The sequence below is a fragment of the Anoplolepis gracilipes genome, chromosome 15 (genome assembly GCF_047496725.1).
Source record: "Anoplolepis gracilipes chromosome 15, ASM4749672v1, whole genome shotgun sequence".
NCBI lineage: Eukaryota > Metazoa > Arthropoda > Insecta > Hymenoptera > Formicidae > Anoplolepis > Anoplolepis gracilipes.
In genome coordinates, this window is record NC_132984.1 from 1026484 (window position 1) to 1048055 (window position 21572).

General features: G+C 27.9%; 2 protein-coding genes across 5 annotated transcripts in view; both read right to left on the reverse strand.

Annotated features, from left to right (window-relative positions):
* LOC140674062 (uncharacterized) overlaps positions 1 to 6618 on the reverse strand; it is a 64754-nt gene extending 58136 nt beyond the window's left edge. For both annotated transcript variants that reach the window (XM_072907400.1, XM_072907399.1), the window contains exons 1-2: positions 6470 to 6618; positions 4543 to 4697 (exon numbers count right to left, since the gene is read on the reverse strand). In XM_072907400.1, coding sequence (XP_072763501.1) covers positions 4543 to 4621 — 79 coding nt within the window. In that variant the 5' untranslated portion in view covers positions 4622 to 4697; positions 6470 to 6618. The remainder of the gene's footprint in view (positions 1 to 4542; positions 4698 to 6469) is intronic.
* Positions 6619 to 7029: 411 nt separating this feature from the next.
* Positions 7030 to 20769, reverse strand: Atp6ap2 (ATPase H(+)-transporting accessory protein 2). 3 transcript variants are annotated; one of them, XM_072907395.1, is made up of 9 exons: positions 20631 to 20769; positions 20220 to 20347; positions 19736 to 19966; positions 19132 to 19437; positions 18826 to 18912; positions 17029 to 17226; positions 15633 to 15741; positions 14124 to 15102; positions 7030 to 7365 (listed from the first exon to the last, which is right to left on the reverse strand). In XM_072907395.1, the coding sequence occupies exons 1-8, from the start codon at positions 20671 to 20673 to the stop codon at positions 15023 to 15025; spliced, it is 1182 nt and encodes a 393-aa protein (XP_072763496.1). In that variant the 5' UTR covers positions 20674 to 20769; the 3' UTR covers positions 7030 to 7365; positions 14124 to 15022. The 3 variants fall into 3 exon arrangements, with proteins under 3 accessions (XP_072763496.1, XP_072763497.1, XP_072763498.1); XM_072907396.1 differs by lacking the exon at positions 17029 to 17226 and adding an exon at positions 17793 to 17876; XM_072907397.1 differs by lacking the exon at positions 17029 to 17226.
* Positions 20770 to 21572: the final 803 nt, after the last annotated feature.

Sequence of the window (21572 nt, forward strand, 5' to 3'; positions counted from 1 at the left end):
GTCCCGGTGAGATGATTAAACCGCTCTTAATAGAGCGGTTTCAAGATGAAAATATTTTGCTACAAAGTTAACGTCGAAAAACTTTATATCGATCAATTTGTGTTTACTTAGAATAATTTTTTATTAAATCAATTCTTAGATTTAACGCGTCAGCGTCAGTCTATATAGTCTTACAAATCAGCCTATATGTTCTAAGAACCTATAATGATTAATTTGTTTTTATTAAACATAAACATTTTTTTATTATTTTTTAAATAAATTTTAAGATTAATGAGATCTTATAAAGATAGAAATATTTTGAAAATTCTTAACAAAATCTAGTTATTAATAATCTCTAAACTGCAAAAAATTGAATCTGAATCTAAAGATTTTTTTAAATGTTTTAGAATAAGTAATAAGGAAAAAAAAAGAACACCAAAATTTAAAAAAAAATAAATAAAATAATACATTATTTTTACTTGCTACCTGGAGTACTAATTTCATAGATAATAATTTTAAAAAATTTAATAATTTTTTGTTTTTATTTGATTACATAAAAAATTATATCGCATAAAGATATTTTTTTTTTTTTCAAATAAGATTTCGCGTGTTTTTAATATAATAGTTTAAATAAGTATAGTTTAAAAAAAATATTCTTCTAGTATAATTATCTTAACTTTTTTTATAATGTTGTGACGTGTCAATACTTTATAAAAGTGTAATATTATGCGTACTAACATATATATATATATATATATATATATATATATATATATATATGTATATATGTGCATTAATCTTTTATATTATAAAAGATTAACATTATAATGTATATGCTAATTTTTATGTGACGTGTTATAATATTTACACTTTAAAATAATTTACTCTGTAACAGACAAGTTTATCTTGCGTAAACAGCATATATATCTCTTTTTAATGTTTTGCAATAAAATAAAAATGTGCATTCTCTTTTATATTTATGTGCATTTTTTTTATTTGTCAGCAGTTCTTAGAACCTCAAGAATATTGAATATATTAAAGATCTCTTCTCGACCGGCAAAATAAAAATTATACCTCCGCATTCAAAAAATATGAAGATATGACAAGAAGAACAAAAAAAACGGATTGAATTTAAGCATATATAACGTTAGTTTTTTTTTTTAATATTCTGTGATACTTATATTTTTCAGAAAGTATAAAATATTTGAGTGATTTACGTGTGATAATTTGTTATTTTACTTTTAGAAAGACTTTATATATGAGAAGACTAGGAGATGTGGGAAATTAAGAATTCGCATGTTCAACGAGAACAAAACATGTTTCCGCATCCGACGAGATAAGAGATAAGAGAAAAGCGCGTGTGTGTATTTGATTTATTATTTACTACGCCACAAAGCCAAACACGTGACACGGTGGCACGTGGTGACGGTGTTACTTCCTCGTCAGGTAATTCCAAAGTGGAAACGGGGCATCGATAGCGTATTCCGCTGAAAATTGCGGAACGTGCTACGGAGCATAACGACCTTGAACTTGGAGCTGCGGAGAACCGCAGAAAATTTCATTAATTGCTGCGATGACGACATTTCGCTTCTGATTACCAAAATCTGCAAACACGACCTAGATGTGCTATACGAATGACTACAGCCAACTTTTATGAAAAACTCGCGCTGATCTTTACAAATCAAAGACATATTTTCTACAGCTCGGAACGTTACGTAAAATTTACATTTCAAATGTAAATGCAATTGAATGCAATAAAAAAAAATGTTTATTCAGTTCAATATTTAAAAATAAAGATTTAATATATAATAAAATATATAATTTATCTCTTTTTCGTACACGTATATCATGAGAAATTTTTTAAAGTTTATAATCAGTTTATATATATATATATTTATGCGATAAAATTTCTTAGCTCCTGTCATTTGTAAGTAATCTATAAAATTAGTACTCCAGGTAGCAAATAAAAATAATGTATTATTTTATTTATTTTTTAAATTTCAGTGTTGCTGTTCTTTTTTTCTTTATTACTTATTTTTAAAACCTTTGAAAAAATGTAAAAAAACTAAAAAATATAAGCTCTTAGAAATATAAAATTAATTTAAATTATTGGCGAGTGAGAGCAAAACGCTGTTATTAATGCGCAAGTATTTATTTCATCACATGAGGTTTTAAGAATAAGTAATAAAGAAAAAAAGGACAGCAACACCGAAATTAAAAAAAAATAAATAAAATAGTACATTATTTTCATTTGCTACCTGGAGTACTAATTTCATAGATAATAATTTTAAAAAATTGAATAATTTTTTGTTTTTATTTTATTACTTATAAATGAAAGGAGCTAAAAAATTATATATATATATAGTTTTTTAAATCGTGAGAAATAATATTTGAATAATAATCCTTAAAATATTTATCTTTATAATTTTTGAAATCTCTTGAAATTCGAGAAGATGAATTAAATTATGTTGTATTATATTGTATTATTGTATATGTCGTTTAAAATCTATAATATTTACATCTTGAATATTTTTAAAGTCTTACAAATAATGTGCTTCAATGTCGAGGATAAGTTGTTTGTGCGTTTTAATGAAGGCTGACGATAAGGAATGCGTGGCAGTAAAAGCATAGTTGAAATAAAGATTATATAGCTAATTGTTTTTTATCACGTGTCGATAATGTAATTGTTCGCTTATCATCCCTTCCCCTGTATATAATTCTATTAGATTAGATTGCTAAAAAAATTTATGCTTCGTCATGTATTACTTTTTGAAAAATATTTTAGTAACGCATGTTTATTGTTAGAATATTATCAATATATTTGATTTTGATATTTGAATATTAATTAAATCGATTATATCAGCAATATTTTCGTTGCACAAACAAAACAGAGAAAACTCATATGTATAAAATAATTTATATTAAAAAATAAATACTTTTAGACAGTTCAAAATAAAAGCCTTAAATCGGAGAAATATTATAAAACATTTCAACATGATTTTGACTATTTTAATAATTCGTGCGTTTTTGTTGTTATTTTTGCAATCGTGAGATTTTTGCAAAAAATGTTGAATTTCCGCGAGAAAAATCAGCGCAAATTTATCGATGAACGACTCGGTCAGCAATCAGGTGTCGATAGTAGATTATATAATGTAATGCTGACGACATAATTATACACCGAGTTTTTATATATAGATAAAGTCTATTAAATCAGGCTGAACAATAGTATCTGTTCGCTCAGATCAGAATAATAAAACCCGATATCTAGATCGGATAAAACGTCTCTGATGTTTATATTTACATTTTCGATAAACTTATTAATTATTATATTTATAACAGAATATTTTTGCATTCTATCGTTAAAATTTACTAGGTCCCTTTTAAAAAAAGAGAAATCTTAAATTAAAATACTTACTTAATTAATGCCAAAAATAGGATCTCAGACGAGTCATGTGACGGCGAGATTTGATCTCGTGGTGCGGTTCATTTACTGATCTTATCTACTGCGTGCGAATGAGTCCCGTAAATGACGTGTGGATATTTATTTGCTATCGAAGTTAGTAGCAGCGGAACGCGCGCACAAACTCACGTAATTGCATGTATAAACGCACGAGCCAATCGACACGGCATTTAGTGGGAATATTATTAGACGAATCAACAATAATAAATATTTTGTGACGAACGCGATTGAGCGAGGTTTCTGTCTCTTGTGTATAGTCTTTTGAAATTCAACACAATATACAATACGTATGTTTCAACTAGTACCTCCTGTACACAAAAAGTTTTGTGCTTCTTTTTTTATATCTATGTATTTTTACTCTCATGTTATACAATGCCATCAAGAATCGTGCAAAAACCGTCAGTAAAACAAATAATAATACATTATATATATATATATATATATACGTATTATATGCAATATATATTATATATTAATATATATGCACTGTATATGTATACAGATAATTTTTTAAATTGAATTAATTTAATTATATAATTTTATATATATATAATTTTTAATATAATTTGTACATTCGCACATTGCAATGATTATACTGATTGCGAAGTAAAATAAATCGCGAGTAAAAAAATTCACGATTGCTAGATCGCGCGATCTATATGGAAGTCATTAAAGTCATATATCTCTCGGACGAGAACGCTCGTAATTTATAAACCGATTTATCCTTATTTTGTTATTTTTTAGACGTCGTTTTTTTACGTAAAATGTCGTAAGTAATAGTCGCTTTTTTATATTCTCGATTTGAATTATTCGTGTGGATTCCATGTGTGTTTCTAGCTTTATTTAAGGATACAGGACATTCATACAATTGCATGCGTATAATTAAATATTTAAAATTTAACTGTAGAGACAAATAGAAGATAAATGTTATTGTGATTACAACACACGATAAGGAATCTGCGTTTGTGTGACATAGTTTTGCCAAAATACAATTTGAGATTGTTTAATTAATCTCTTTTTATTCTCGTTTGATATCTTCTTATTCATTTATTTTTTGCATACCGTTTAAAAAGCAAATATAAAATTTTGTAGAAAAGACTTACCGATGCCTTCGACGAGGTAGCGATCCTTGGCGTCCATATTCGTAAGCTCGGTGACACTCACAACTATTCTGACGCTCATCGTCTTGTCTGCTCTCGTCAAGTTCCGTCAAGCGTCGCGACGTCAGGCATCCGGCGTCCTTCGCCGTTGCGATTACCTGATTGGCAAATAAAACGTTACTTCTTATGACACTTCGGTGTTGTTAATTTTCCTTAACGAGTATGATGTAATGAAATCATTATAATTTTTTTATAATATTCGCAATGTAATAATCGCAGTTTCAATTCCAATAATCTCGTCATTAGAGATGTATCCGGCATGTATATTACAAAGCAATTTTTTAGCATAATTTAGGTTTAATTCTGACATTTCAGTTTTAAGGAATGACATTTAGACTATAATAATAAGAAAATTTTCCCCCTAATTAAGATATATGTGTTGTAACTGTCATATGTGTTATTAATTGTAACAACATATGTGTGATTAATTGGCTGTTACCGGTAATTAAATATAACTATCAATACAATTGGTTAATGTAATAAATTTTATGAAAATATAATCATCTTTGTCGATATTTTTACAAAAAAATACAATGTATAAATTTATAATTGTATATATTATATATTATATATTATTTTCGCCCTCTTATCAGTTGTATTTTGCTTTCTTAATTACGAGAAATATTAATTAAAATATATATGTATCTGTTACCATAAACTTGATTAATTTAAGAATTATGCACAATATTACTGGCAATTACGTAATTACAAGTACATCATTATCAATATCTGCAATTACTGTGATATACGTAATTACCGTTAATATTGTGCATAATTCTTAAATTAATCAAGTTTATGGTAACAGATACATATATATTTTAATTATTATTTCCCGCAATTAAGAGCGCAATACAACTGATAACAGGGCGAAAATAAATAAAAAAGATAGTCTAATATTCTTTTATATGTGTTTGTTTTCAAGAAATATGTAAGTTTTAAATCGAAATATTAATAAAATATCTCTACACTTTTCTAAGCTTGGGTAATTTTACATCCTCATATCAAACTCATTTTGAAATATACACACACATATATATAATGGATATTAAAAATATAAAAAAAAACATTACGTTTGATTAAATAAAATAATCAAAATTATTGGACAAATAACGTGTAAAATATTATGATCGTTTTCATTTTTTCATCGAAATTATATTTTTATAGTTGTGTTAAAAATGCAAAAAATATTTTCAATTGTTCAATTTCCAAAATTGAAAATAAAGCCTCGTATAAAAATTTTCATCGCTTACTTTTAGTTTAGTTTTGTACGTATAATTATTTGCTTTATATTTTTAGTTACGAGAAACTATATATTCAGAATTTTGCAATATGTGATGACTTTTTTATAAAATTCAGCTTAAATCCAGCAAAAAAAATCTGTAGTTATATAATAATGATTATATAATAATTCCGAACATATTCCACATAATATATAATAATTCGGGACACTTTCCATATAAAATTTCTTTAAAAATAAAAATCTGTAATTAAATTAACATCGAAATTAAATGTTGGCAAACTCGTTGGATCGTAAAAACGAGAAAATTGTTCGATACAATTCACTAAGCTGATTGTGAGATAATCTACGGATGTAAAAGATGTCTGTTACGACAGGAAAAAAACACTCGATCCACAAGTACTGATAATTCGCGTCCGCACGGATTGAAAGTTGCGACGAATCTGCGAGAGAGGAATCGTGACTTTAGACACTTGAAACAGAAACAATAACAACGTGAACCGAAATTTTAGGTGTGTACGTTCTCACGAATTTCCACACCTTCTCCAAAGGAGAAGGTCGCTCAAACGCGAACTAAAAAAGACTCTGCGAATATATCTGCCTGATGATATCTAGACAGGAAAAGACACTTACGACGTCCTCCGCAAGCAAGGTCCAAGTATCGCCTTCGAGCTTAGATGCTTTCTTTGAAAATGTCCAATGATATCTCTTTTCCAGCTTTATTTTTTCCAAGCGAATATATCTTCTTCAATTCAACTTTATTTCCGTAAAAAAAAAAAAAAAAAAAAAAAAAAAAAAAAAAAAAAAACCAATGTTACGGTATCCTTTTGAATGGAGCAGAAAATTTAAATCGATAATCAACGGAAGAGAGAAGAAAAGAAAATGTTTACTTTTCTCAATATTTTAATGGTTTGAATAAAATATTTGAAAAGAGATGTTTATAAAAAAGGAATCATCCTATATCTTGACATTCAATTAGCATTTTTTATTTCTTTTTCTTTTCCTCAATTTCTTTCCAACTTTTATATTTCATTCTCCGTTCGTAGTATTCTTAATATTTTTTAGACTTTCTCAGTTCTTCAGTTTCTCCAATTTCTTTCTTTCTCAATCATCTCTTCCGTTTCCCATCTGTTTTTTCAATCTGTTCTTTCGTCTCTTTTTTCGCTTCTTTCGGAATTCTTTAAATTCATTTATTTGTTTATTTTCTCGATTTCTTCACCTTGTTTGATATCTTCAAGGGCTTCCGCTCTCTCGACCTGTGAAACTCTTTGCTCTTCACTAGACTAGTAGAATCAAAGGTGGCTTCAACGACGTCTCGTTACGGGCCTGTAGTGCGTTTTCCGCAACCCGTGACCTTGACAAGTTCCCCCAACGGTGTTGGTAGCAGCAGCAGATCGACATTACGTAAAACCGAAGTCGCGACGCTTAATTCGTCGACCCAGCGTCGCGACGTCTTGCAATGTTCGCGCAAACAACTCCTCGAGTGTCATTCTTGTTTATCAGTGATCGCGAAGAAGTATTAATCTTCACTAAATCCAGAAATAGAAAGAGATTAGCTTCGAGAATAAGAAACTATCGGCGAGAAGCAAAGAGAAGGAAAGCTAATTAAAGCTAAGTAAACCGCTTTTCGCGAAAATCTCTTTCTCAAAAATATATTTTTCAAGAAAATCAAGGAAGAGATAATTGTCATCCAAGAAAAAAAAAAAAAGAAAGAAAGAGAGATGTGTATCTTTCTCTTTGATTATATAGATCGTTCACTCTGACAGTTTAAAAATGTTTTCAAAATATTCGCAAAATACCTTCAAAAAATTCATTAAAATATTCTCTTCATAAGTCACAATTATTTTTGCAGTATTTCTCGTTAATAAATCTTCTTTCCAAACGTTTTCATTGATGTAAATGTATCTTTTCAAACATATTTTTTCAAAAGATTCTGTTTAAAAAATAATAGAATAATAGAATAAAAGAAAAATAGGATAATAGTTCTTTTTAAAAAATTATTCTTCGAAAATGTTTCCTTTTGTACATTTTTTTGCTAATTATCTCTTTAAGAGTGTTTCTTTTTAAGATATGTCTCGATAAACGTTTTCTTTTTCAAATTGCTTGCCTTTTCTGTCTGAGATATATATTTAAAGATATCTTTTTAATTAAACGGTTCTTTTACGAATTTCTTCCACTTTCTATAGAATTTTTTTCGAGCATCGCTTTTTCTCAAAAGTTGATCGAAAAATCTCGGATGTCTTGATATTATAATTCAATATCAATCTATCTAAATTTTTTCCAAGTAGCAGATTGTTTTCATATGCACATCGATTATAAAAGTTGTTTCAAATAATCGTTGAACTAATTAATATTCCTCGCACATACTGACTCTTCTAAACGCGCGCGAAAATCACATAAATTATTCTACAAATTATCAGTTTCCTTATTATTGATCAACGTGTAAAAGGAAATAGTTATTCGCGGATTAACATTTTGTTTTATTACAGCACTATTTCGATCATTATAAAATTTTAAATATTTACTAAAAACACGTAGTAAATAGCTACCTTCAAATTTTGTGATTTCCAAGAACTAATTTTGTTATTGTCAAATTATATTATTAAAGTTTTATTAAAATTTAAAACTTTTATTTTAAATATCTCTGTATAAAAATTGTAATATTTATTTTATACAGATACTGTTATATATATTCTATAATTATTCTAAAATTTTCTACTTTTATTCTTTAATCACAAATTTGCGATGAATTTGCGTGAACAAATTATCTTCTCTTGAGTTACAAACATACAGGTATACATTAATTAAATTTAGTTTAATTAAATTTGATATAGTCTCATTATTTTTTTCTGAAATTTATATTCCTTTAAATATTTCCTTTTTCTTCTCTCTCTCTCTCTCTCTCTCTCTCTTTTTTATAATTTTTTATTTCTTCCTTCTGTCACAGTCCAAAAAAATTTAACAGAAACATTACATCTACGATACTTGATGAAAAATCCGATTCGATGTACATTTTATATTAATATTAATTACATCAAATTATGAATGTAAAAAAATAGTAAGATATTTAAAGAATATAAGTATATAAAAATTAAATCGAAACTGATATCACAATGAATTTTGATTCTGCAGAACTAATCTTTTATTTATTTGCGAAATTGTTATAATCGGTTAAAAAAAAAAACATTTTTTTACATCTATACTATAAATTGACTTTACTCTAAAACTATATAGATTTCGATCTCGGATTTCATCTTCAAATACATATTAATGATCGAGTAAAAGATAGTATTTTCCTAGATCATCAATAATCGCTGGTGCAATAAGTATGTTTACAAGATTGCGATCGACCACGTGGTAGATGCAGAATTACAGGTATGACTGGTCTCGAAGTAGCACGACAATGTGCGCATCACATGTGATTTTCTCCCGATCCCGCAGGGAATACAATTAGGGAATACAAACTTTTCCGCGACGATCAATCTTCAATTTCTACAATCCTTTTAAAATATTCTACAATAAATTTATTTTTTTTTTCATGATCAATGTATATAATTAATAATTATAATCTTATTATAATTTTATTTTTACACAATTGTAAAAAAATTAATAAAACTTTCGTAACAAAAAGATATGTTTTAGCTCAGACAAAAATTATTGAATCGAGTCCTTTAAAAAGTAAGTTAAACATTTGAAAAATATAGAAATTATTCGAAAAAATATTATAAAGATTCTCTCAAATTTATTTTAGATGCTAAATAAAATTAAAATCATATATATATATATATATAAACTTAATTCGTTATTTAAAACTGATACTGTTAGAGCTTAGAAATTAGAGCTTCGTAAATTTGATTAGATTCTATTAAAATAAATATCTCGCAAATAAATCACGCGGCATTCATGCTATCATCTCTCTTAATTGATTTTTCGTATTTGACAATCAAATTTCTGTATCATTTTCTACGTATCATTTTAAAACGATAGATCTTAAACTTTTGGAAAATTATTGTCGAGATTTAGTCAAATATAACAAAAATTGGCATTTGTTTGAAATCAGGATTGTGTCATAAATTCACTTCAAATCATTTTCATTATCCTTCCGCACAACGAACCCTTATTTTTCCACACTATCACTGCGAGACATCCCTTGGATTAAAAGTCTTTTTGCTATTGGATGACACAATTTTTCGTACGTAAAAAAAAAAAAAAAAAAAAAAAAAAAAATGCACTTGAGCGACAACCTCGCCGCGCGACTAACACGTAATAACGAATAAATAAATCGCACTGGAAAAAGAGAACGACAATCAATGTGCAGGCGACAGGACTCACTGCACGCGACAAGAATCTCGGGAGAACCTGCGACAGCCGTATATACGTCAGACTAGCAGAAAGCCAGACGTTCGTCGTAACGACAGGTGTTGTTGGAGAACTTAAGGTGGGGTGGGTACGCAACGAGAGCGTAGGTAGGAAGGGGAGGGGGGTCATATCGAGCCGAAAGTGGGGTGAAAACCTTCACCGAGAGGAGTCGACCTCAGTTCTTACCGCGCGCAGCATCTATATATCACGGATCCTTGATGCGACTTGGACTTTTATTAGATAAAGATATTTGTATCTGGATTTATCACAGAAAAAAAGAGAGAAAAAAAAATTAAGAGACGATCGAGAGAAGAATTTAATTGCACGATTGCATAATTTTATATGCGTTTAAAATTAAACCACATCCCACATATATACCTACGTGTATATGTGTTAATTTGTTGTTGTGCAGTTGTTATAAACATTTCGCGACTTTTATGGTAAAATTCAAATTTTTGAATAATATTTTGCATTCTATCAAAAACAATTTATAAAATTACAATCTTAATCATCAAAAAGCATCGCGTAAGAATAATAATATCGATTTGATGTATATTATTGATACTGTATCTTTCGATACTTCAGATAAATAAAATCGAAATTAACTTGTACGCACAAATCTACATATTATATTTTCATGAAATAAATTTTATTTCTCGGTAGAAACTCGGTACAAACACATTTAAAAAAGTTATGTAATTATTTTTTTGATTAAAGCTATAACAATGGAGTTTGAATAGAATTATATATACATACAGAAATGTAAAATACACGATAGAAATGGACCAGAAAGCATTTCAAATGGCACATTTACAGGGTGTCTATTCAAATCTTGTAAAAAATTCCCCGAAAATTCTAATTTTTGTTCAAAATTCCAAGTAAAAAAAATATTTTCAAAACCTTTTAACACAACTTTCTCTAAAATAAATTTTCTTATTACATGCATTTTCTAGTATGTTACAACCGTCAACGGGGATCGTCCGCGATGTTTTTTTCTCGTAATAACGCTTCGCGTCGCACGTGTTTATTCTCTGTATTCTTTGCTCCGCGACGAAATAATATAATAGTAATTTTTTTCTATACACGGAGAAAATATAATAATAAAAATTACAATATATAATATTTGTAATCGTGGAATACATTAACATACATACAAGAAATCATGCGCGATATTTTTATTCAATAATATATAGACAAATATTATATATGAGTATTATCTTTTACGAAGGAATATGGAAATTATTCAAATATTTTAATGTATAAGTAAATAATTAGCAACAAGCAATAGCAAAAATATATATTTTATCATTTTTATAGTTTGTACAGAAAGAGTTATTAATATCTTTACACTTAAATTTATGCATATATTGGAATATATTTTCTATATATGCATATACAAAATATATAAATATATATTGATATGCATAATTAATTTATAAAGGCATTAATGACGCTTTCTGTACATGTGCACATTTATTAATTTATTGTAGACGAACGGAGCGTTTCAGTATGTATCTCGAATGATTTAATTAATAATTTTTGCACATAAAACTTTTTGTAAAACTATCGTAGAATTTTCAAGCGTTTAAAATCTGATAAAAAATGCTACTAAAAAAGTCGTCAACAAACAAAGCAAGACGCAGTTAATTTAACATCTTAATTTGTCTCAAGCCATTTTTTTATTTAATAGTCAAAACTATTTGTTTAATTTTATCAAAAACTCTAGAAAAATACTTTATTTAAAAAAAAGCCAAAACTCTCAACAATTAATGAATTTCCAGAAAGTGAGACGCCAGTTTCACACACACACGGCTAACTGTTTACAAGATGAAAAGCAAAATAATCAAAAAAAGAATTTTCGAAAAAATTCCCTGAATCCCAATAAAATTCCATGAGACTTTCTTGATTTTTCCAGATACAAAAGAAATCTCTGAATATTCCCGATTTGCCATATTTTTCCAGACAGACACTCTGGTATATCATTGTCAAGACTCATCATCGTTAAACACACACAAAAGAAAATAATCGATTGTCAATCATTAAAAAGTTGATAAAAGAATTATTATGAACATAAAAATTGATAAAAAACGATAAAAAATTATTGATTATGTTTGATTTTATATTGTTTTTAATGTATTTTAAAATTTAATTTAAATGTTTGACAAGATGTAATAGAGATGTTATAACTATAATAAACTGTAACGAACTTATTATATGTAATGACAGAATAAAATTAATACTATAGCAATGATAAGACAATAAAATTGTAAATCCATTAAAATAAAAACGGGAGGATAGGTTCATTGAACTGATAGAAAGAGTAATAAATCTTATAAATTAATAATGTATAAGATAGATTCTCAGTAATTTAAGTTCAATAAATTAAAGTAAAAATTTATCAAAAAATTTCAGGCTGTAATAATATAGAATTGAGAAAATTAATGAATTAATTGTTTAGAATAATTACTATATGTGTGTAATATATATTGTATTTATATTAAAAATATTCAAAAATTTAGTTTAAAAATAAAATCCTTCAAAATTAATGCTTTGAAAACGTGGGAAGAAAAAAGTCTGTCGTTCAACTGTTAGAAATGTTAATTCAAAATATTTATTAACCCGTAAATATATCACGATATTTACATATGCTCACATATACACACACACACATACAGAGTAAATACATATAATCGCAGACTTGACTAATAATATGTATACGAATCTATTGAAACAAGTATTTCAAGGTAAAATACTTAGAAACTGAAAAATCAGAGATACATTTATAATAAGTTGTGTAATCGCGGTGTATATCGTTTATAAAAAACCGCTTCACATTTTGATATTAATCGATGCTATGATATATGGAAGAATGACGGAAGTATTCGTGGGATAATTTAGCGGAAGTGTTCCAGCCGGTGAAGGGCCCAAAAGCATCAAGATTTTAATATTTAATTTGACACTTATTCTCTTTCTCTTCGCTCCAACACCATATTCAATTGTGACAAACCACATAAATATTCTTTTTACGTTGCTAATGAGAAAAGAATTTTAAATTCTAATAATAATTGAATAATTTATTTTGTCTATATTATAGTAATATTATATTGATATATTCCTATATATTTTATATTATAATAGTATAATAAAATAATGTATATCCTTCATTTAATATATATATATATTAATATATCAGTTTGATAATTAATAGAATTCTCTCCGTCTGACAATGAATAACAGAATTAATTTTTTCCAAGATTAAAAATTAAAAATTTTTATAAATTTCAGAAGATGCTCTGACACTCGTAACGATCAAAATTTGTACGACTACTTAAAGAAAAGTTAACTTGACAGAGAGGTTTTTTTTTACGACGCTATGGCTAAAGTATACTTGCTAGTTCAGATATATAAATATATGTCAAACGACAGAACATTCAATTAATCGAATGCTGTGGTAATCGCTCGTCTCGACAAACAGTACCCACCTGCTTGGACGAAATTTTTATTCGGCAAGTAAAAATACGCGATAGACGAGGGGCGATGATGTGTGTTACACCGAATGCGAGACCGTTAGATATGGCACGATATATATATATATATATATATATGACGTTTCGCGCGCATTTGAATTTCGTAGGGTAGCGTTAAACGCGCCTATTATTTCGCATAAATATATGCAATTAGAGTTTTCGATATAAGGAGCAGCGAATTTGATAAATCACATAATCCCATAAAGCACACCGAAAAGATAAAACTATTTGCGTCGGAATGCGCGCTAACAGAGGCTACATTCGAAAGTCACGTGACGTACCCTGTTTTTTACTGTATCGCGTTTTTTTCGACATTATATATATATATATGTATGTATATATGATGAGTATGATGCTGCACAAAATTAAAAAATAGAAAAATAGCTAATTTGTACCCGTACCTTGATTAAGACGTTGACTCGATGCTTGGTCCAGCATGATGCGTGTACACAATGTTGACTGTGAAAAATATGTGAAGTGATGTATTAAGGTCGTTCTACATTAGTTGTATCGTATTGTCGCCGATGTTTGAATGCTACGGATTCAACGGACGTTCCTATTGGTTGATTTTTATGATTATGATTGAGGATTTTGTGTGTTATAGGCTTAACCGCCGTGCGATCCAATCAGCGTCGAGCTAGCTCGACGCTGATTGGGCATTTAATATAGAACGATTTTTATGTATTATTAGGCGGAACAGCGTGAAATAAACCACATAATGACAGATCACGTGTCGTCTGTACTGAATAGGCGGAATTTTTAAAAGTCGAACGTCACAAACGGAGATCAAAGTTGTTATAAATCTCGGAGAGATCAGATTCTGATGGCTGCGAATGACTGAAAAAATGTTTTTTGCGACAATAGAAACGCGCAGCAAATGTCACAAAAGATTATTTTCAAACATTTACGATACTGAAAATGTAATTAATTGAGATTACACATTTTTAACATTTTAAAATGTTCTAATTTGGATAATTACACTGTATTTATTATAATAGGATTGCCAATCTTTATTGGCTCTCATGGGAGTATACAAATTTGCGCAACTCTTATAATGTAACAATTACTTTTTTATATATAATTGAATGAAATGAGATACAATTATTCCTTGCTGTTTAATGGCTCTGATAAAATTGAGCTAATCAATTTATGATACCTCTATGATTTAGAGTAGACACTCGCTACTTGAATTCTCTTCAATTGTATACTATATATAGTTAATAAATTACGCATAGGAGTGCTCCGAAGTATACTTTGCACAGAACACATATCACAAAATTATAACTATATACATCCACACTTAATTGTCCTTCTTCATTCGGTTCGACGTCATTCTGTAAATAATAGAATCCCGTCCTGGATCCATATCCGCGATAGCGACTGAAAATATCAAGATTTAATTTATCAATTTCGGATTTTATCGCATCGAGTCTCTTAGTATTAATTATAATATAGCAAAGAAAATTTACCAACGTACAATTCTTGCCTTCTTTTTATACAATCTCTCCAACACTATATTTGAGACTTAAAACTAATATCTTTTAAAGCCATTAAAGATTCTATTGCTATTAAACATTCCAGATTAAAATTTGTTTTCTCATTTGTAGCCAAATTTGACTATCAAGTAAAAAAAAAGGCTTTGAAAAGTAATATATCAAATAATATAGGAAAAATTTAATTTATTTCGACGTCTTTTGCAAAAAGAAATTCATGTAATTTCTTCATTTTTGACGTCATAATTAGATTTAAATGAGAATATCCAAAGCCTTAGTTCATAATCAAAATTTCAAAGATTTCTAATTCAAAATATTATTTTTCAACCATACTTCGCGCGCACACAAAAATTTGCTATATATTTAAAATAAATCCAAGCCCTCGGCTAAATATTTGCCATTCAAGAGAATACGTACTGCAAATAGCTAACAGAGAGAAGAAGAAAATGACGCCAAACCACAGCAATATGTTGAAGATGACAGGGTAGTCCTCTGAGTAAGTTTTCGCACGGCCAGAAAATTCGGGCTGAAACAGAAAGATCAATGTAACGTCGAACAGACAAAAGAATAACCTTTGAGAAACCTACAAATTTCAATCTTGTAAATTCTCTGTTATATACCTGCTAAAGTTACTAAATAGCATTCTACACTTTTTACACACTCCGTTCGAATAAGATCCAAAATCAGCGAAATATTAATGCACAAAGAAGCTTTCTTTTAATTAACATATGTCACAATTTCAAAGATCTGAGACTCGTCAACAACATCTACCCTTGATACTTGCTAAAATAATTATCCAATTAAATCTTTCTCAATTCACAAATTCAATTAAAAGTCCTCATACTTGTAAGTTTATCGTCATTAAAATATACGCATGCAATATCGAACACGGCAAACCTTCATGCAAAGTTATGATTTTGCACTTGAGAAGAAGAAGGAATCAAGCTCGAAATTATAAATTCTTTCTAACACACATATTTATATACGCAATAATATTGACATAAAATAATAATTAAACTTCTTTGTAAAAAAAAAAAAAAATAATTCCTTGGATTTACATGGAGCCACTCCCTCTGCTTCTCAAATATATACATAAATAGATATAATAAAAAAATACTCGCTATCTAAAAGTCGCTGCTAACTAAAGAAATCACTATTAAGCTACGATTAAGCGTCATAAAAGCATTAATTAATTAACATTAACAGCACATTACAGCCTCAATGCAAAGAAAAGTCAAAGTTTTTAAGAAATTAAAGCTAAATTGGGAATAAGTGTTGAAAAATTTTTTGTTAATTTTGTTTGGCATTACTAGAGTACTTCATAAACACTAAATCAATCTCCTTATAACTCAAGTGTTCTAATATTTTGTATATAAATGTTTGGCAGAACGAACACAATTGGCGAAGGGCCCAGGAAATAATTTGACAAGTCATATTTTCTCAATTTTAAATTTTAATTTTTTACCTATTTTTTAATACAATTTCTTAATTTTGCTTTTTAATTATTTGAACTTATTTAAATTATTTTTCTTCAATTCTCTATCCTGTGAACTGTAATATGTAAAATTATCTGTTAAGCTTTGTTTTTTCTTCTAATTTTTCTTTCTGATAATTTATTTATTAAATTTTTATAACGAAAAATTCATTTTCTCTCTCTTGATATACGTCATTTTTATTTTGCATTACAACAGCAATAAAATAAATATTGTATCATCTCAATGACATCAAAATGTGAAATATAAATAAAAATAAAGAAGGTAGACCTATCTGATTTTCCCTAGACCCATCGATTGTGATGCATGTTAATATGTACCTGTCCTATTGTCTGTGTGTTAGTATCTATCTTAGACTCCTTATTAACGGAGTCCAGGTCGGACTTATCCGACGTCTCGCTATCATCCTGAACGTCCGTACGTTCAATAGTGCTGTTGGACTCGCTAGTACTATTCATACTATTTATCTTCTCTTCTTTATCCTTTTTATTATTTTGCTCGTCTCGTTCGCCGTCTCGCTACAATCAGTGTTGTTCAGTATCTCAGTAAAGTGATTAAAGCACCAGTTCTCAAAACTTTGAAGATACTAGAACTTCAGGGATTTAATTGCGCGAATATTTTAGTTTATCTATATTGATTTTTAAATTTTATTGACTTTTAGGATCTGTTATTTTATTTTGTACAGCATATATTCAAATTTATCAATTTATTCCAGTTTGGAGATCGAAATATTGGCGACAATCTAAATTCATCGAGCTTTTATTTGCATCAAAATTTAAGAATATTAAGACTATAATTAAAAATATTAAGGCTTTAATTTGACGAGTAACTCTCTTTTCTTTTCAAAAACTTGCTTAAAAAATCCATAAATTCGAGAAATTATACGACGAAAATTCCGAAAAAAGAGTACAATGTAGATAGATATTGGCCAGTTAATGCCAAGTAAGTTTGTAAGTTTTCGTTGATTGGAGTATTTCGAGTAATTTATCGTGTTCGCGAGATTCATGCAAAAAAACTACCTCTAAATCGGAAAAAAACACTGTCAATCAAGTAGTAGGTCATGCAATGTGATTCGACACGATACCTTGACGAAAAAATTATTAATGTCTGAACTAATAAGCCCTCCCTTTGCACCACCAGTGGATTTAATACTGTAAGTCTTATAAGCCTATAAAATATCCCGTTATAATTATAAAAACAGTACAGATGAAATATATATAGTGGTTTTATTTATAATAATTATAACTAGAAGTATAGATCTTATTGTTAGTGAACAAATATTGCGATTCTATGTTCAATAACTTCATATAATTGGAGTTAACTATTAACAAGTGTTAAAATCTATATTTGACAATTCCTTTCTATTATAATCTCAAATGAAAAAATAACTCATCAATTAGCAAAAAGTATGATACTTACTTAGAAAATCATCAATGCAAATTTTGCTGTTTTATAAATATTTAATAAAATATACTGTTGCAATCATAAAATGACCAGAGTAATATAGTAAATAATTTGAGATTGTAAATAATTCTTTTTCTTTTTGCACATGTGAAATACATATATTTTTTTTTATAATTACATATTATGTATTTATTTTTAACTATTTATTTTATTTTGTTTTATAATTATAATATAATTGTGATATTCTCTTCATCTTAATCATAAAATAAGAATTCCTACAAAATTATATGTATTTTCTCAACAGAGTTTTTTTATGCAATATTTAAGATAATCCGGTTAAACCCAAATATACCATCTTACTTGTTAGTATACAAAGTATATCATCTATTATGGAAGTTTAATTATAAGGTAATTATAAGAAAATATTTGAGAATATTGATTGAGCAAAAAACTTTTAAAGAAGATTTATAACAATATTTAAAAATAGAATTAAAAGGTCTATAACAGTCTTAATTATCAGTGTAATTATAATTACCTTATAATTACTGATAATTAAGACTATTATAAACCTTTTAATTCTATCTTTAAATATTGTTATAAATCTCCTTTAAAAATTTTTTGTTCAATCAATATTCTCAAATATTTTCTTGTTTGGAAGATAATAATAGAGATTACAGAATGTATTACAAATTTAAGATAGTACTAACACTTACCAGAGCATCTCTGCGCTGCCTTTCAAGAAGTACAGAGCGGGCGGTCCTCACCTGGCTGGGGTCATTTGTGAAAGCCAAAACAATGACCTAGAACAAATATCCAAAAGTATTCAATTATGTGAGAATCTGTAATTATATCCACATATTACTAACATAAAAATTGTTTAATAATTAGTAAAAAATTAAGAAATCAATGCAAGTTATTACCATATATGTAATAGTGTAAACATATGCTATCACCCATAAGTGAAAGGAAATATTACATATATGATTATTATAAATAAAATTACGAATAAATTTATGTACCTGGCCGTCATAAGTATTTACAAAAGATTTAGATACATGTTCCATTCCATCATTCAATAGCATATAAGCTTCTTTGGTCTCCACCGAAGTGTTTCCATGAAGATCTTGGAGTGGTTTAAGTCCTGATACCACCAACCAATAAACTATTGGTTTTTCTTTTGGCTTTTGTTTTTTTGCATTCTCAGCAATAGCATGAAGAAGTTGCATTTCTTCAACGAATTTGCGATCCTCTTCAACATTCGGCTTTAAAAACTTCAATTCCTCTATGTTTGCTGGTTTCAATTCGCCAAGAGCTGATTGACCTAGCTGTATATTTAAAAGATATTTTTTAGAATAATTAATAAAAAATTAAAAAGCATAACAAAATAGAAATGTAAACAAAGCAAAGATATGGATTGCTAAATCCTCTCTTAGAAAAAAGAAAGAAATAGAGAAAAAATAAAAATAAAAAAAAAGGAGAGAGACTATATCAAAATCTTAAAAAAAAGTATATTCTTTATATATAATAAATATTAATATATGCATATATGATTAATAATGAGATATTAAACTAGTTAAAAATGTATTGTTTCATTATATTTTAATTATCTATTTTAGTACTTACAGCATCAACTCCATCGCTTAAATTAATTCTGACCAAAGTGTTATCGTTGCTTCGTTCTTCCACTCTGCTTCTAATCGCTTGCCAGGTGGCCTCTTCCATTTCATCAACAATCAAAGAGACTTTGTTCTTCTCATTAGAGGATAACATCTTTATTCCGTCACACACTATAACAACCAATACTTGGGGAATTGAAAAGGGATCCCAAATAGCAATATTATGATCCACATCCCTCTGTAAGATCGTAAATGTTCAAATATAATGTAAATATAATATTCAAAACATGAAAAATTTTAAAAATTTTTAATTTCACAGATAAAGCTTTGAGAGATATAGTTTCTTTCATTGATTCAATAAAGCAAAGGTTTAAAACTTTTTATGATGCAAAAATGTTTTACATATATTTTCAAAGCTCTGCGGCATATCTAAGAATTTACAGTGAAACATTTCCATTAAAAAATCAAGATGATTAAAGATAATCATATACCTGCTTTCCGGTAAAACCAAGAGTTGCGGATAAGATCTCCTTGAGACAGCTTTGTTCAATCTTACCACTTAGAGTAAATTCTACACTGTCAGGACAATGAAGGATACGCAATTCGCCACTAGCATAAACTAAAAGCAAAGATTAGAATAAGACAGCTAAAATATAAGAATAAGAGCATTAAGTGAACAAAAAAAGTAATTCTTAACAAATGCAGAGTTTAGAATATTTGTTGTTGACAAATTCATGAAAAGGGCTATCTCATTTTAAAATAAGTTTGAATATACTTCTAAATATGTTTTATTAGTTTCCTTTGGAAAATTGACTGATTTCCGCAGCCAGATATTCAATCACAAGACTTGAACCATTTCGATTGTTTTCAAGATGTTATTTTGAAAATAAAGGAAAAATTACCTGTGGCAAGGATTGCGAAAAGAAGTGACAATTGTCGAAACATCGTTGCGCGAGAAAATTATTAAATTCGGAAGACACTCCCTCAACGTCGATCAATTTCGGACATGATCATGTGATAATGTCAGATCACATGTGACCATAGACGTAGTAACAATAGATTGCCTATCATGTGTTCACTCGCAAATATGACTGCGCATGCGCTTTAAATATTCATAGTCCATTCTTATACATATATTTAAAATCATCTTTGAGGGCAGGGTCGGAATGTATCATACTTTAGAAAATTATTTGTATATAATAAATAAATATTTTACAAGTTTATTAAAAATATTATTTATGGAATTATAATACATAATATATTTGCTTATAAACAAGCATTTTTATCATTTTTATTATTTGGAAGTAGCATATATATAGCCCACGCTTCACCGAACTGTCAAGAAACTGTCAACAAATTAAATTATTCATTTTTCAATGTCATCGATCGCCAATCAGCTGTGTATGTATGTACGGAAAAAGTGCAACAATATAAATTTCGAAATTCGACTTGGACACGTTTCATGGGTTTTCATCACTTTTTTTATTATGGATTTTTTGTTTGTCGTTTCCTAAACACTTAATCAAAATACTCTTAAAAATAATATTATTATTAGCCGAATTACATGAAGTAATAAAAAAATAAAAAAGAAGTATTTAATAAACTTTTATAAATAATAATATAGTACTAATTTAATAAAAAAATAATTATTTTATACTCAGCAAGAAATTAATAAACTGATTGAAATACTCAATCAATATTAAACTTTTAGCTACTATTAACTTTGATTCTTTTTCAATAAAATCTATACAGACCTACGGTTTAATTTAGTTAAAAATCTTGATAAAAAAAATTTTTTAAATAAAGTATATAGAATCATTATATATCAATAAATATACAATTAA

Coding starts and splice junctions, on each gene's coding strand:
- Atp6ap2 (XM_072907395.1), bottom strand. CDS start 20,673: ATGTTTCGACAATTGTCACTTCTTTTCGCAATCCTTGCCACAG. Junction 17,227..18,825: donor GGCAGCGCAGAGATGCTCTG/GTAAGTGTTAGT, acceptor CACTGATTGTAG/CGAGACGGCGAACGAGACGA. Junction 15,742..17,028: donor ACACACAGACAATAGGACAG/GTACATATTAAC, acceptor TTTCTGTTTCAG/CCCGAATTTTCTGGCCGTGC.